At 49.9% G+C, this 16,601-nt stretch overlaps 1 protein-coding gene across 1 annotated transcript in view; it reads left to right on the top strand.

Moving 5' to 3' along the window:
• LOC142577708 (corticotropin-releasing factor receptor 2-like) overlaps positions 1-15,531 on the top strand; it is a 311,337-nt gene extending 295,806 nt beyond the window's left edge. The window contains exons 9-11 of the mRNA XM_075687163.1: positions 2,396-2,534; positions 5,413-5,454; positions 15,200-15,531. Coding sequence (XP_075543278.1) covers positions 2,396-2,534; positions 5,413-5,454; positions 15,200-15,448 — 430 coding nt within the window. The 3' untranslated portion in view covers positions 15,449-15,531. The remainder of the gene's footprint in view (positions 1-2,395; positions 2,535-5,412; positions 5,455-15,199) is intronic.
• The last annotated feature ends 1,070 nt before the right edge of the window (positions 15,532-16,601 follow it).

Raw genomic sequence — 16,601 nt, forward strand, 5'->3', positions numbered from 1 at the left:
AAATGACGTTGCGCGCAGTATCGATCACAGAGCTCCCGACATCACTCCTCAAAAATATCGACGTTCATCGCGGCACTTGCAATTAACAGCGTGTTCTCAAATCGTCCAGCTGCCCGAGGTTGCTCACGTGTCAAGGTTGTCATGGCCATAGCGCACGCGTCAAAGCACGTCATGTCCCGCGCTTCGTTAGCCCTGACAGCTCGTTAGAAGATTACGCTTAATTCCTACAGCGCCTGGGCTACCTGCCGCATACGTCAGCTCATCGGCTATCGAAAACACATAACTTTATGAAAACAAGGAAAGTATTGAGCACATTTCGTGTCTATATACTTCGCGCTTTAGAAAGTCTGTGCGTGCTCGTCTTTAGTGACTGGCATGCGAGAGATTCTGCCACGATAGACACATTATTCTTTAACCTATAAGCTAAGCTCCACATGGTTACATAAGTTTGCTTAAGTCTGGCAATCAATCTATTTTCAGTGCATATTATTGCTCGTAACAAGTCGCAGCATATTGAGCTTATTAATTTGCTTTTATGGGCTGGGGCGTCTTGTCATTTGTACAAAGTGCGACAACAGCTAAAGGACCCCGATCGCCAGCATGTCACCGCCACAAGTTACGAAATGCTGTGCGTGCGCACATAAGGTAACTCTAAGGGTCCATCACGTCGTGTGGGAATGCGCAGGAATAAGGACATTCCCAGAGAAGCACCGCGCCAAGGTGGCGACCACCTTCGGTGCAATCAATGAGGCATGTGATGCCGCAAATATGGCTAAGTGTTCCTTCACCGGACGGACAAGGGCAACTTCAGCTTGTAGCCGACTACTGTAGTCTACTGCGCAAATTCGCAAACAGGACATTAAGAAGGCAACGGAATTCATGGCTTACTAGCAACTGAAATCTTTCTCTGAGGCACAGAAAGTATGTGAAACGGAAGACATGAAAAAATTCACACGTAAAGATTCTCACGTAAATGTAACTGCCGGTTTGCCTAAGAAGTGATAGCAAACTTACTTTCTAAGAGTACAACGGAAGAATACAGACAACTTTTTTTTTCTTTTCTTTTTTTGAAAGCTGTTACGTTTACCCAAACGTACTGTTAAGACATAAGCGTTTTATCGCTTCTTATGCCGGCCATCAGTTCTATGTAAAAATACTTACATGTGAATATCCCTTCCCTATGCCATTTACATTCCTTCCCTATGCCTTAAGTATTTCACTTGTTAGTCAGCCTTTTGTCGTGTTGCCACCTTCGTGTCGTGTCAGTAAATTTTTATTCGGTTCGCTGCTGAATTGATGAACCAAATAGTTAAGATTTGAGCCGTTTTTAAAGTCATCGTTTTGAGAAGAGGACCTGTTTCATTGCTGAAACGTTGGCTACAGGCTCAGGCTTCCTTTCTGTAAATTAAATTTGTATGTCCATTAAATATAAATTTAATTGAAAGTATTCCTGAGGTTGTGCCTCAAACCATGATATTATAAATGTTTTTGATATGACACATCGTAGTAGGGAATTCCAAATTAATTTTGACCAGTTGGGTCTCTAACGTGCACCTAAATCTAAGTACACGTACTTCTTTTGCATTTGCGTTTCTGCATGAAACAGCGCAAGAGTTACTGCGCATAATATTGCGCCGGCCCCGATCCTACTTCAGAAATAACATGCGCCTGAAGAACTACGATTGGCTGACGCGCTATGATTCGCTGACGAATGGCAGCTGATCTGTAAAACAGTCACCCAGCTGAAACAACCCAAACAAAGCCAGTGGCAAAACGCGAATGGCCAGAGCAGGAAATAAAGAAAAAGCTGCCTTTCCACTTCACCACCGGGGACGCCATGTACATGAAGTAGAAAGTTGACATCCACAGACTACTATGACTTGCTGATAATGACTTGGCGAAACCGCTGGGAAATACACACTAATGTCTCTTGCTTGAAATGTTGGAGCACCAAGTACTCTTGAATTCTGCAAGGTGTATGTTTCGCACAAAACATCGCTTCAGCACTCTGAAATTTATAAAATTGTTTACTAAGGGTGTTCTGCTAACGAATGCACCTATTTTCAATATCTTCAGAGAAAGTAAGGGCGCAAAAAGGGTCCTTCTACATGCAATCTACCCTCGAGAGAATAATTTTCGTAAACGTGCAAGTGGTCAAAATTATACCGGAGCCCTCCACTACGGCGTCCTCCCTCATGAAGCATGAACCACTGCGCCCTTTAGGGACGTTGAACCCCTTCTCCTCTTTCAAAAAAATCAAGCAGCTTACTTTGGTTTATTCGTCTCTCGGCCTTTCCTACGACCCGTTCCAGTGCCTTCGCTTGTCTCTTGCACCCATATGCGTGCGCGCAGCGCTGAGAGTCGGCCACCCTGTGTTCCCTCTCTGCGTGCGCAGGAAGGCAATCAAGGCGACGGTGCTGCTCTTCCCTCTGCTGGGCATCACGCACCTCCTGTTCTGCATCAACCCGCAAGACGAGAACATGGGTCTCAAGGAGGCCTACATGGTCATCAACGCCATACTCCAGTCCTCACAGGTAAGCGATGCGGCCACGGCGAGCGAGCGTTGCTGCCAGCTCGCTTCCTCTCTCGTTTTCTTTTTTTTTTTTGCTTCTCACTGCATTAGAAAGCTATTAGCGTAACTGGATTGCTAGCTGACGCCAGAGGCTGCGCTCTTCTGCGTCCCTACTTTTATCCGCCCCGCTTTTTCACTGCCGCGAATTCTCTGGCCGTACAGGATGGCATAAAAGAAAAAAAAATAAGTAGGTAGGGAGGTGCTTGAAGTCGATCGTGCGTTCAGCAGGAACGTTCACGACGCACGTCAAGCGCGGCCGGCACGCCTCCGGAGCTTTTAACAAGATTTTCCCCAGAGCTCGCAATGGGGCCCGAGACTGCTCGAATCTTGGCCGCGCTTCGCGCGCTCCTAATCGCCCAAGATAAACAGTCTCGAATGCATTAAATGGAGCATATACTCCAGTTTTGCTTATATATATATGGGCGATTATGCAGCACTGTGCTCAGCACTGCCCACGTATCATGAGTGGCGATGGCAGTTCGAGCTGAGCTCGTTATCGAATCTCTTATCCTTATTTATTATTATTATCCTTGTATATATGTCTCACCGGGTACCTTAATTGGCGCCGTCTGTTTGAGCATAAACGCTCATCCCGATCACTAGAAAAATAAGTGGGACGGTGATAGATCAATATAAATATACCTTCAGGATCCTGATGTTTGTTTAAGCCATTATTCAAAGTGGTGGAAATGAAAGTATCGTAAACGCTTACACATTTATCTTTTCCATCACACGTCGCATAGGCGTTTTTGCTCGGCACTAGAATGACGCAGAACTTAAGATGATTTAGTTTTACGGAATAGGCAGCAAAGCGCGGGAGGAGAGTCCATGAGATGCCGTGATCCGTATCCAGGTGCTTTACGCCAAACTGTCTCTTGCGTAGTTCAGTGTTGCCTCGCATATGTCGAAGCATAGAAGATCGACCGTGAATTTCCTTTATTCAAAGCATCGAACGCGGTCAGTGCGTATCAGCTTACCTATTTGCAACTTCATAGTTGTGGCATAGTTGGGCTGCAAATCATGAGGTCGCGAGATTGAATCCCGGCCACGGCGGCGGCATTTCGATGGGGGCGAAATGCAATAACACCCGTGCATTTAGATTAACGTGCCTCATAATCAGATTGTTGTTTTGGCATGCAAAACCCCGTAATTTAATTTTTTTTAGTGGTGCGCTGCTTTTTCACGGCATAGGTGAACGCTTTTTTTCTTTATCTATCTATCTATCTATCTATCTATCTATCTATCTATCTATCTATCTATCTATCTATCTATCTATCTATCTATCTATCTATCTATCTATCTATCTATCTATCTATCTATCTATCTATCTATCTATCTATCTATCTATCTATCTATCTATCTCCGTTTTTTTTATTTGGAGCAGGCAGCAGTCGGAAAACAATCATATTCAAATTTGTTTTTCATTTTCTTGTGTTCTTGCTAATAAAGCTCAACTTTCAATTCTAACCTTGAGTTTAGAGACTCATGGAAGTGGCGCTGCTACTGAGGCGATGCCGCCGAAGACGAACATCTTCAAATGACACCTCCTTTTGCTGGTCTCTTGTAATGCCGCAAACTCTCCCTCCTCGCAAACGCTGGTGTTTCGTTGTCTTTAGTGTATTCATTTTTTTTTACTCAGTAGCACATCATAGAGCACGAGACGTTTAAGAAGAATCGCAACATTGTATTTTGAAATCTTTTTTTTTTTTGGGGGGGGGGGGGCTAAGTGTCCTTTACCGAAATTCTTATATCAATGTCGTTCGACGAACACACAAGGCTGCTATACACATTTTTCACCATCTGATACCTGTCTCTCTTGACATTGCCATACGCGCACGTGTATTTTGTTACTATTATTTTCTGCAGTACTTGAGATCTCGGCAATGGCGCAACATAAAGGGCGCGTACCTCCTGTCACTATAGCACAATGCGGTCGGTACTACCGAATGCGCTGCTACCTATGCATATGATTTTGTTACAATATGACCTTTAACGTGGAGCTACCGGATACAGGTGTCGGCGACGCCTTTTCTTCCATTAAGATAGAAAATAAGGACAGTTCATTTTTTTTTGAGAAGGTGCATCTAAAGGAGGGTGAAATCTTTATAGCCAGAAGGTACGCCCTTTGTGTTGGCCGTTTGCTTGTAATTTTCACGGATTCAGTGCATCCGAAGTTCCAAAAAAGTATGATCTGAGGAAGTAAATATGCAACAGTGGCAACTTTACACCGACCCAATTCAACAATATTTCGTTAGAAACCAGAAGAGTTGTTTATTCACCGACATTGTGTGACTATGGGTTCCAACGGCATATATTTGCTCATCATTAGTTTGCTGAAAGGCGTAACCTCTCTTTGCTTTCCTTAATGTCTTTTGCTTTTTCAGATGTGCTGGACCGTTTGTGGACAGGTCAATAAACGGGGCTGATTGCTTCTTTTTCATTTCGTTTAAGAACGTGCTGATTTAAAAGCACTACACGAAGAAACAGGATGGCAACGCGAGTTGACAACTTGTGTGTCGGTCTTGTTTCTTCGCGTTGTGCTTTTAAATAAGCGCGTTCTGTTAAGTAATTAGTTTGTGAACATTGCCGGTTTTATGCTTCGCTGTCTGCTTTGCTTTAACAATCGTATTGTGATGCTAATTTGTTTCTTATAAACTCCTGTAATGTAAGAGCTCGGTAAGCCCTTGACAGTCAAGAAATTAATGACTAACTAATGAATAAATAATGAATAAATATTATTTGAATGAAATAATGCATCTAATCAAACATTGTTGACAGTACTAGAACAACGTGCTTCTAAACTTCTTTAATGAGTGAACAACGCTCTGTTTGCCTTGCAGGGTATTTTCGTGTCTGTCCTCTACTGCTTCATGAACTCGGAGGTAAGGCAGCATCGGCTTTACTCGGTATCTCGCTTCACACATTGTTAATGCCACTCAGTAATGTGATTGAGCTATTTTATTGTACCTGGCTCTTCTTTTTTTTTTTAGCGTTTCTAGTCGCTTAATACATTTTCGAAGTCAAGTGAGGGCCTACTACTTTAAGCGTACAATAGCATCGCATTGTAGTATTTTCTGTTATTGGCTGCATTAGAAGATTATTTTGCATGGGCTGCAAGGAGCACTTCTCTCAGTAGCTGGGAGGAAGCTGCTATTAGAATTTTTTCTAGTCGGCTTCAAATAATTGTCAATTGGACATGCTATAATCGGTTACACATGCAAGCAGACGTAAAGATTTCATATCTGAAGGCTCGCGGTCTCGTACACCCCTCACGGCGCACAGGAGACGGTTTTCGGCGCACACTTGGGGGAGGAGCTGAAGAGGGCAGAAAGGAAGTAAAAACAAACTGAAATAATTACGGCATGTGACAACAATTTTACCTCGAACTATCGCGAAAACTCGGTCGACGCTTATTAGAGGCTTTGTCGGCAGTTGGCACCGTTCAACCTCGCTTTGAGATTAAACGAGCCGCAGTGTTGGCTGTGCGCCTGCTGACAGGATTGTTCATCGCTACGGTAGACCGTTTTCGTGTGTGCGTGTGCCTAAGAAGTCATAGAAATGTTCGTGGTGCACAGAGAGGGGCGTTTCCTTTTGTGCAGTGGTGCTGCTGCACGAAACCGGAACAGACGGGGAACATAGCGGAATAGCGAAATAGCAGAACAGACGGGGGCACGATCGGACGGTGCTGCCTCGGAACATCGAGACAATGGAACAGTAAAGGCCGGGAGCCCGAAGAGCCGGAGTAACTGTCAGTAGGCGTCGGATGAAGGGGCCGCCGCAAGCCTCCGACGCCTCGCTGTGCTTAAGGCCCCGTCTTGCGCACGCGGAGTGCGCTAAAGCAAGGGCCCGAATGCCGCGCCAAACTTTCGCCCAATGGGGGCAGCCCCCTGACTCCCCACTCCCGTGGGCGGGATGACATCTGAGTCACAGTGTTGCGGCGAGAAAAAATTTGGTCGTCGGAAGGATTCGCATCACAGAATCACGACCTACTGCGAGCCCGTAGGTCACGAATACTCGGAAACACCACGCAACGGCATCGAACTACTGCGAGAACTTGAATCCCCACAACTGATACCCTCATTAGAGAGTTTTAGAATAAGGGCCCCCAATAGTTTGGGGCCCCAAAGGGCTTTGCGGGTGTTAGCGTTGGGGCACGCAGGAGTGAAGAGCTTTAGAATAGGGCTTTGCGTTTGCAGATAGTGTCCAGCTGACAGCGCCACTATACGGCGTCATAGAAAAGCTATTAGAAATAATTAAATATACCATTTTATGATAAGAATTATTTTGACTTTCGTGTATTCGCGTTTAATTACAATTTGGAGGTTATTCTGCAAGCAGCAAAAAATTAGTTGCGCTTAGTTTTGAGCAAACCAACTTGACGTGCCTTCACCAGCCAAGCTAAGCCGTGTTAGGCCTACGAGCCATAATATCCACAGTCGATTTCGGTATAAGTGGCGTCTAATAAGTCAATCTTCATAACACACGCTAGTTGAGAGAAAGCGATAATCGCAGTCACTTCTGCTAGCTTGCGAACTTCACGCGTTACCACGAATCGAACCCAGTTTGGTGCTAAGTTAGAGCCATCGCTTCGATGGGTGCCGCCATGTTTATTTACGCAAATATTTTGGGGCAAGTTTTGGGGCTCCCGCTAAATCAGTCAAATATATTGCAGTTTGCGTCTCGCGCATGCGCAGTGGCTTCGACTCTATTTCTTTGGGGCCCCAAAACGATTGGCGCCCCTATTCTAAAACTCTCTATAAGTATACAGTGCGAGAATGACGTACTTCGATCACTTCTACACTCGTCCCGCTTGGTGTGCCGAACCTTTGACGTTTCGACTGATCTCATATTATAAATTATTTTCAATATTGCTGGATCGCCAGGGGGCGCCGAGAAGTGCGGACACGCAAACATCGGCTCCCGTTTCCTCAAATGTTTTCGGTGGTGCAGTCCGCAAAAACTCTTGAACACTCTGCATCATACGACGCAGTTTGTTGCGGGGATCAAGCCGATACCGGATTTATATCGGTAGGTGCTTTTCTGGAACATTTATACTACCTTGAACTTTTCGCCACGCCGAGCGGAGCTAACCCTAACGGGTTAACGCTGGTGAGCAGTACGGGCTAGGCCTTGGCCTAACTCCGGGGTGGTGGGGCATCATACCCGAAGTCGAGATGGTGTAGGGGGTAGAAATCACCCCCGAAGAAGCAAGGTGCCCCGGCTGGACCACGGCAACGGGCAAGACTAAGAAGGCATAGCAAGAAACTTCCAAGTCGACGCCGAGCCCGGTAAAGCAGGGAGGCGGCAGGGGCGGCCGCCGCACGGCAGCCCAGCGGAACGCGCTGAAGAAGCTAGCCGCAGCCTCAAGGCTCCCGAGACTGCCACGGGACCATATGCGAGTCATCGTTAGGCCAAGGGGTGGCCTCGACGTGAAAAAGATCAGCATTATTAGAGTGGCACAGGCGCTGGCTATGGCGGAGGCGCTTTCACCCAACGAGGTTGGCGAAGACATTGTCTGCCCAAATAACGTGCAAAACATCTACGTCGTCTCAACCCCAGAAGAAGGGAACGCGCGTGCTTACGCGATGGTTCAACAGATACACCTGCGCGAAGGGGTCTTTGAAGTGGCCGCGTACATGGCCGCCTCCGACAATACATGCAAGGGTGTTGTGAGGGTAGTCGACGTCGAGTTCAACGACGCTCAGCTCCGCGCAATGATCGTAAACCGGCAGAACCCCACCGCGTTGCAGGTGCGTCGCATCAAGACCACCACTACGGTTATCGTCCTGTTCGACGGACTGAGGGTGCCGAACTTTGTCATGTGTGGAGCGGGCATGCTGCGCTGCTCTCTATACAGAAGGCAAGTTGATGTGGTGCTACGGTTGTGGGGAACTGGGCCACAGGGCCGATGTATGTCCGACCCCGAGTGTGAAGAAGTGCAGGGGATGCGGAGCCGCGTCCCCCACTGAAGGCCACCAGTGTGAGGCGAAATGCGGCATATGCGGAGGCTCTCACCCAACGGCTGATCGTAAGTGCGAGCAACGCTTCCAAACGCCGTATGTCGTCAGGCAGAGACGCCGAAGGCGCCAGCGGAAGAAAACTGGCGACGCCAAGAAGGGCGGCAACGCGGCACGTGAGATGAGCCAGGCACTGACGTCAGCGCTACGGAAGAGGAGCTCTTCGAGGGGGGCGCTCCCGCTCGCGCAGTCTTTCCCGCTCTAGAACGCGCTCCCGCTCACATGAGCGCTCCGTGCAACGAGGGCGCTCTCAATCTAGGGGCCGCTCCAAGTCCAACGTGCGCATCGCAGGAGGTCCCACCTGGGCCGACAAAGTGAAACAGACGAAGCAGACGGGCCGGACGCAACACGCCGCCGCACAGGAGAGCGAGCGGGCGCATGATTCCAGGATCGCGCAGTTGATGAACGAAAACACCAGTCTCGAGGAGGAAATCCGGAGAATGAAGGCCGACTTTGAGGCCTTCCGAAACGCCAGCGCCGTTCAAGCGGCCGCGCCAAGGCAAACGTCTACGGAAGAAGGGGCCACAGCAAGAGCGGTCAAGCGCAGAGCCACCTCCTCCCAGGGTACTGTTGAGGACGTAAGCACGGCGGAGGCTCCCATGCAGAGGTCCTTGGACTGCATGCAAAAATCCTTTGCCGAGCTGGTACAGAGTAACCAGGCCCTTCTACTCAGAGTGCAACTGCTTGAGAACGAGCTTGCCAAGCGATGTGACGTACACTACGGCGACGCCGCCAGGCCGGAGGCGGCGTCCAGTGAAATGCTACGAGACAACCAGCAGTCGTGGGCTGACGAGCAAGATGGCATCTCAGCCCAGCTCCGGTCCAACATGCCCAACCATGGCCAGACCGGAAAGTAAGCTCATCGTGTGGCAGTGGAACTGCGCCAGCTTCCGGAGGCGCAGGCCTCAACTGGTGCAGTTCATCAAGGCCCGGGAGCCGCAAGAGAGGCCCCACGTGATTTTGCTACAGGAAACGGGAATGGAAACGATTTCCCTCCAGGGGTACCGAGCTGTCTCCTCGTTGGCGGAGAACGGGCTTGGCATCGCGATACATATCGTAAATAAGTGCGCCTTCCAGGAGCACGATCTCCGTCTTGGCAACACCAAGCTGGAAGCGTTGCTCGTCGGGATAATACCAAACAGTTGGCTCTAGAACAGCGTCTACGTTATCAATGTGTACTGCTCGCCTAGGGACAACCGGCAGACCTTCTACAGCCTAACAACCAAGGCATCGTCCTAGGTGAGGGAGACTCCGCTCGTTATGGCTGGAGATTTCAACGCACCGCACGAAGCCTGGGGCTACGTGACAAGCATTCCCAAAGACTGCAGACTCCTGCAGGCAGCGAATGACAGCTCCCTACAACTGATAACCGACCCCCATTACCCCACGCTCATGGGAAACTCGGTCTCGAGAGACACCACCCCAGACCTGGCCTTCGTCAAGAACGCGCCGGGAGCGGAGTGGCACAACTTACAAGAGAACCTGGGAAGTGACCACTACATCGTGGAAATCTCCCTGCCGGTCCGCGCGGCCCCGCAGAGGGCCTTCGAAATAGTCGACTGCGACGCCTTCCGAAAGAGAAGGAAGGGCGACCACGAAAAATACGAGTCGTTTGCGGACCTCGTAGCGCAGCTCAAGAAGGATGTAGCTGCGGTCACCAGGACCGTCGAAACGGACCTCAAGCTCGATCGCATGGACGCTCGATTGGCGCACCTGTTCGAAGCCAAGAATTCCCTCACGGCCAGATGGAAGACGCAGAAGCTGAATCGCAACCTCCGGAGGAGGATTGCGGCCCTCAAACGCGAGATAGAATCGCACTGCAAAGAGCTTGGCCAGCAGCAATGGAACGAAGTATGCGCGTCCGTTGACGGCTAGATGCGTGCGGGAGGCAAGTGGAACCTCCTCAAGCAGTTATTGGACGACACCCAGTCTAAGAGAAACCACACTCTGGCTATCGATAGGCTGGTCCACAAGCTTAATAGCGAAGGCGCATCTATGAACGAAGTGATGGACGAAGTCGCGCGTCGCTACCTCCCCATTGGGCAGTCCGGACCTGATGATTACCCGGCCTATGGCGGCAAGGCGGACGAGGAGCTCGACGCACCCTTCTCCGTCTCGGAAGTCAGAGCGGCCCTTCAAGGCCTCAACGGAAGATCGGCGCCCGGGCCGGATGGAATCTCGAACAGACTCCTTCGAAATTTAGACGAAGGCTCGATCGAACTTCTCACCAAAGAAATAAACGATGTCTGGGAGGCCGGCATCGTACCGGATGCCTGGAAGGAAGCCTCGGTGATCCTAATTCCGAAGCCGGGCAAGACACCAGCCATAGACAGCCTGCGACCCATTTCGCTCACGTCTTGCGTGGGCAAGGTGGCGGAGCATGTCATCCACAACAGAATATCGAGGCATGTCGAGGAACGACACCTCCTCCCGCCGAATATGGTCGGCTTCAGACCCTCGCTGTCCACTGAAGAGGTCATGCTGCTGATCAAGAGGCAGATAGTCGACGTGGTCACGAGAGACGTCCGAGGCATCTTGGTGCTGGACATCGCCAAGGCCTTCGACACGGTCAAGCACAAGCACGTCCTCGACTTTGTGACGAGATTGAACCTCGGCAAACGCTTTCACGCGTACGTGAGCTCTTTCCTAAGGGATCGCAAGGCCACGATCAAATTGGGATAGATCAAGTCGGACGGATACGCGCTGGGAGCCTGCGGCACGCCGCAGGATGCGGTGTTATCTCCACTGCTCTTCAACATCTCCATGAGAGACCTATCAGTCCGACTCGACCGAATCGGGGCCGTCAATCTCAATAACGCTATCTACACGGACGACATCACCGTCTGGTGCGGCGGTGGGTCGGACGCAGCGGTGGAGCGGGCCCTGCAAGAGGCCTTGCAAGTCACGGAAGAATTCCTCGAGGGCATGGGACTGGTCCTCTCGCCGACTAAGTCGGAACTCTTGCTGTATCGACCCGACAGAAAAGGCCGCAAGTTCGACACGACGCTGGACCAAATACCAATCGAACTCAGAACGAAGACGGGTCAGCGCATCCAGAGGGTGGATTCTCTCAGGGTGCTCGGACTGGTCCTCAATGCAAAGGGCAGCAACGCGCAAACGATCGCGCACCTGAGTGCGAAGACGGAGAACATGCTCAGACTTGTTTCGCGAGTGACGAGCAGGAGGGGGGGCATCAGCGAAGCCAACCTCATAAGGATCTACCACGCCTTCCTCATGAGCCATTTCAACTACGTGGCTTATGCGCTAAACTGGTCACGTTCGGAGGAGAACAAGATCGACGCACTCATGATGAAGAGTATTAAACGAGTCCTCGGCATCCCCATGACGATCAGCACGGAGAAGTTGATGCAACTCGGGATCCACAACACTCTGAGCGAAGTCGTCGAAGCGCAGAAAACGGCACAGATCGTTCGCCTCTCTACCACCAAGGCCGGCCGCCGAATACTCGAGATGGCGGGTCTGGCAGCCATGGCCGAGGAGTCGTGCGCCGTCCCGCTTTGCCAGAGTGAAAGGGAAACCTTTCGAGTCTCCCCCTTCCCGAGGAATGTTCATCCACAACACAACGAGGCCCGGCGCGCAGCCAGAGCCCGAGCACTCATCAAGACTGCCCTGCAAACCCCAGAGCTCGCGTCCTTTGTCGACGCGGCGCGGTATCCCGGATCAAACTCGTATGTGGCCATGGTGGTTGACCCCCAGGGCAAGACCCTGAATGCGGCGTCTATCCAACGCTCGACGACGTCCGTCGCAGAGCAAGTCGCAGTGGCGCTGGCTCTGTGTGAACCTGGGCGCACGCAGATCTTCACGGACTCCAGGTCGGCGGCGATGGCCTTTCTCGCCGGCTCGGTCTCGGTCGAGGCTGCGGCGGTGCTGAGGACCCGCAAGACTGGCACGGCCCGTCATGTCATCACTTGTCATCACTTGGTTCCCGGCTCACATGGGCCGGAACGTCTCCCCCGGCTCGATCAACTCTAATGAGCTGGCCCACGAACAGGCGCGAGGTCTCATCAACCGCGCCAGTCCGAGGGGCCCGGCTTCGCAGGGGATCGACCGAACCACGGACCCGTTGCTTACTTTCCACGAGATCATTACTCATTACCAGCTGGGACGCAGACAGTATCCGGCTCCTCAGCCGAAGCTGGGCAGACCCCAGGCCTCGGTGCTGAGAATGCTGCAGACGGGCTCCTTTCCGTCTCGCTCGAGGCTGAGCCGCTACACTCCGGGTGTGGATCCCCGCTGCCCAGACTGCGACGAGGAACGGTCGACCTTGAACCACATGCTGTGGGAATGTTCTGCGTTGCGCCACTCGCCTTTAAACCGGCAAGAAGACTGGGATGAAGCCGTCAAGAGCAACGACCTTCAAGTCCAGCTTCGGGCTGTCCAAAGGGCCTGCGACAGGGCTGAAGATCACGGTCTTTCGCCCCCGGCGCAGGTGCGGCCCGCGACTACGACAACGTAGTCCCTTAGGACCAATTAAAGTTTCTTGTCTGTCTGTCTGTCTGTCTGTTTGTCAGTCAATATTGCTATGTTAAACTAAGTAGCCATAGCCATTATAAGGTGGCCAGATTTCTTTGCAAATATTGATATCTGTTACGAGCTAGTATAGTGTAATGAACGATCACGAAGAATATGATATGCGCTAGTAAAGTTACTGATCTCGAAGTAAATTTCAAGGCCGTAAATGACGTAATACACAGAGTTAACTAAATGAAGCGTACAACACGTTTACACAGGAGAAATAGTCCTGCAGCAACGGCCGATGAAGTGCTTCCCTACAAAATTTGTGCTTCAGTTACCGGTTTGCCTTGTATGAAAGGTTGGTTCCGCTCTTGCCGAGTGCGCCAGAGAGGCGGAATGTTTGATCTGCGCAGACTGTTTGGGGCGCCCTCAATGAAGCGTTCAGTGCCTGCTGCAAACGTTTCCGCGGACGCATGCAGTGTTTCTTCCCTGAGGATAGTTGGAACACAACGGGCGTCTCCTGCACGATGTGCTTACCTGTGCACCTTCGGAGCAGCCCGCGGCGTGTAACATTGCTCTGATGTTGCTACACGTGAACGCATTATGAAAACCGTCCGAATGGCGCCGCGGTTAATTAAGCGAGGACAAAAATAGCACCCGTGCTCGATAACGCCGGCGAAGTGCGCCGTTACTTACACGCTGCATTGCGCTATTAGCCACGCTCCCAGTATGTTCTCCATCACGAATTAGTTTCCCCCGAGTTGGTTCTTGTACATTTATTGTTATAGATGGGCACAATGCACCTTTTAAACGAGGGGTTGGCGTATGCCCATCTGTGCGCGCGTGCGCGTGCGTGCTTTAGGTGAGCGTGTATATATATATGAGCGTGCCCGCATGTTGTCAAAATATTTATCGATCAATGTAACTTCACATAATGTAACCTGTGGCGAATTAACATCCAGGGAGAGAAAGAGGAATATGGGGGGATTTAATAAAAAGCTGGAGATGTTTGCCTGCCTGGTGGCCTGGCATTTTATACTCCAGGTCTTGGTTGAAAAGAAAAAACGTGATTTAGAGAAGGATTTACAGAAGGTGGGAACTTAGTCAAGCGTCAATCGCTTTTATTCCCATCCCCTCCATCAATGTAATGGTGATGGAAATAAATCATTATATTATATCATTATATTATCACAACCAAGATAATCACTAAAACAAGAAGGGAAACGACTCATGCAGCCCACAAACACGCTCACACAGTCAAACTCTTCATAAGGTGTTATAAAGTCATGTAAATTTTAGAAACATCAGAAGTGTTTTCGTGGCGTGCAGTGTGCAAGGATCAGGCTCGGTTTCGATTTTCGAACCCCGCCAGCGGACATTCACCTGTAAAACGGGTACAAGTGATCCCCTTCCAGGCATCCCGCTACTAAAGGCGAATCAATGCTTTGGAGAAGCTCCCACCGTCGGTTAATGCAAACGTTCGAGGATTTGTACTCAAGCGGTTTAGTAACGCCCCAAAGCTGTGCACTAGGTTGTGTAGGACACTGTAGTGAGAGGCTTCTGATTTTGACCATCTGCGATCCTTTAACGTGCACCCAAAGCACTGAACACAAATATTTTCTGTGCGATCAAGATTCTTTGCCCACTTAAGGTACTTTCCATCCATCCATGCATCCATCTAACTAACTAACTAACTAACTAACTAACTAACTAACTAACTAACTAACTAACTAACTAACTAACTAACTAACTAACTAACTAACTAACTAACTAACTAACTAACTAACTAACTAACTAACTAACTAACTAACTAGCCTTACGTCAACCCAGTGACACAAGCTGTTTATTAAGCTTGGGGCCCTAGTTATGCGCTCATGGTCGTCATGATGCCATCGTTGTCGCTACATTGTCGTCATTCCAGCTTCGTCGTCCGGCTCTCGTCGTGCCATCGTTGTCACGCCATCGTCGTCATACCCCATTCGTCGTTTCATTGATGTCATTCCTCCTTCATTCTATAACAATCATACTGTCGTCGTTCAGTTGCGATGCACGCATTCTGGTATACACCCGCTCCACAGCGAGGGACGTGCTGGACCTACCGGAGTGAAATGCGTTCATCCATCGGCGTTCGCAGGTGCAGACAGCCGTTCGCAACGCCTACCTCCGGGCGGCCATCCGTCGCAACCCGAACAAGGAGCGCTCCTTCCTGCGCGGCGGCTACTCGCAGACATCGACCGTGTTCATGTCGCACTTCAACGGCTCCGTGGCCGAGCAGAGCGCTTCGCCCAAGGCAGGCTCCAAGGTGGTGCGCAAGTACCCGCTGCGTGCCACGGCGGGACCACAGCGGATATCCAGGAATCCGAGCGCAGTGGCCGCCGTCTGAGCAGCTCGCCGTCTCTCCGCAGCGCTGCCCTTCTCCAACTCCCACTTATTGGCGCCTGGGGCCCCACTCGAGAGGCTGCTACGCTCTGCGTGAGTAATGGTTCGACTCTTCGTGTTTCACGAAAGGACCGTGAATGTACAAGCGCCTCAATTCGCGGGCCATCCTTGTCACTTTACGCATTTTTGCTCGGACATAAACTCTATCTATACTTGGGACGTATACAAAGTGTTTCAGCGAACACTTTCAAAAATTTTTAGTTTACCTGAGGCAGATAGCTCAAATCTAGTTTATGAGCCAGTCTAGCCGAAGTGGCGGACACTACTTGCAGAAAAAAAATTGAAATGCGAAATCAACTAATTAACAAAAAAATCACTAATTACCTTTTTAGCTAATCATCTTATGACCCATATTGCAATTTACAAATTCTAGCAGGGGACTTCGCAAGGCGTATCCACTTGGAGCGAATTGTCAGGACGACACCAGTTTCGAGATATAAATTCTCGAACTTTGCGGAGAAATGCATTGGCATTCCAGGTACTTGTGTGCTTCAGTGCATGAAACGATGTTGTTAACAAATTAACTGGAACGCCAGTGCATATATCCGCAAAGTTCGGGAATTTGTAACTCGAAACTGGTGTCATCTTGAAATTTCGTTCCAAGTGAATCCGCCTTGCGAACGCCACGGCTAGAGTTTGTAACCTCCAATATAAACCATAATATAATTAGTTAAGCACTTAATTCATGAATTTTTAATAATTAGTTGATTTTGGATCTGAATTTGTTTGTGCAAGTATTGTCCGCCACTTTGAGTGGACCAGCTCAGGAACTATAATTGTGATACCTACCACAGACAACTTTTAATGATTTTTGAAAGTGTTCGCTGGAACACCCTGTATTTCGACTCAGCACCCGTTTTCCTGCGTGCTGCACAGCCATTGACTGGTTGAGCGTCAGTGTGTGGAATATGAGGATTACCAAACTTACAACAAAGAAGGCGACTAATTTAGCCACATGGCTTGCATGCAAAGGCTACGCATGCAGGTTCCATGCTACCTAAAATGTTTTCTGGCCGCGGTGAATGATGAGCAGTGAGCATAAGTGCTTAAGCATCGCGTTTCGTAAAAACTTATGCTTGGAGGCTGCCTGTGTAGCC

This window comes from Dermacentor variabilis, chromosome 4 (assembly GCF_050947875.1).
Source record: "Dermacentor variabilis isolate Ectoservices chromosome 4, ASM5094787v1, whole genome shotgun sequence".
NCBI lineage: Eukaryota > Metazoa > Arthropoda > Arachnida > Ixodida > Ixodidae > Dermacentor > Dermacentor variabilis.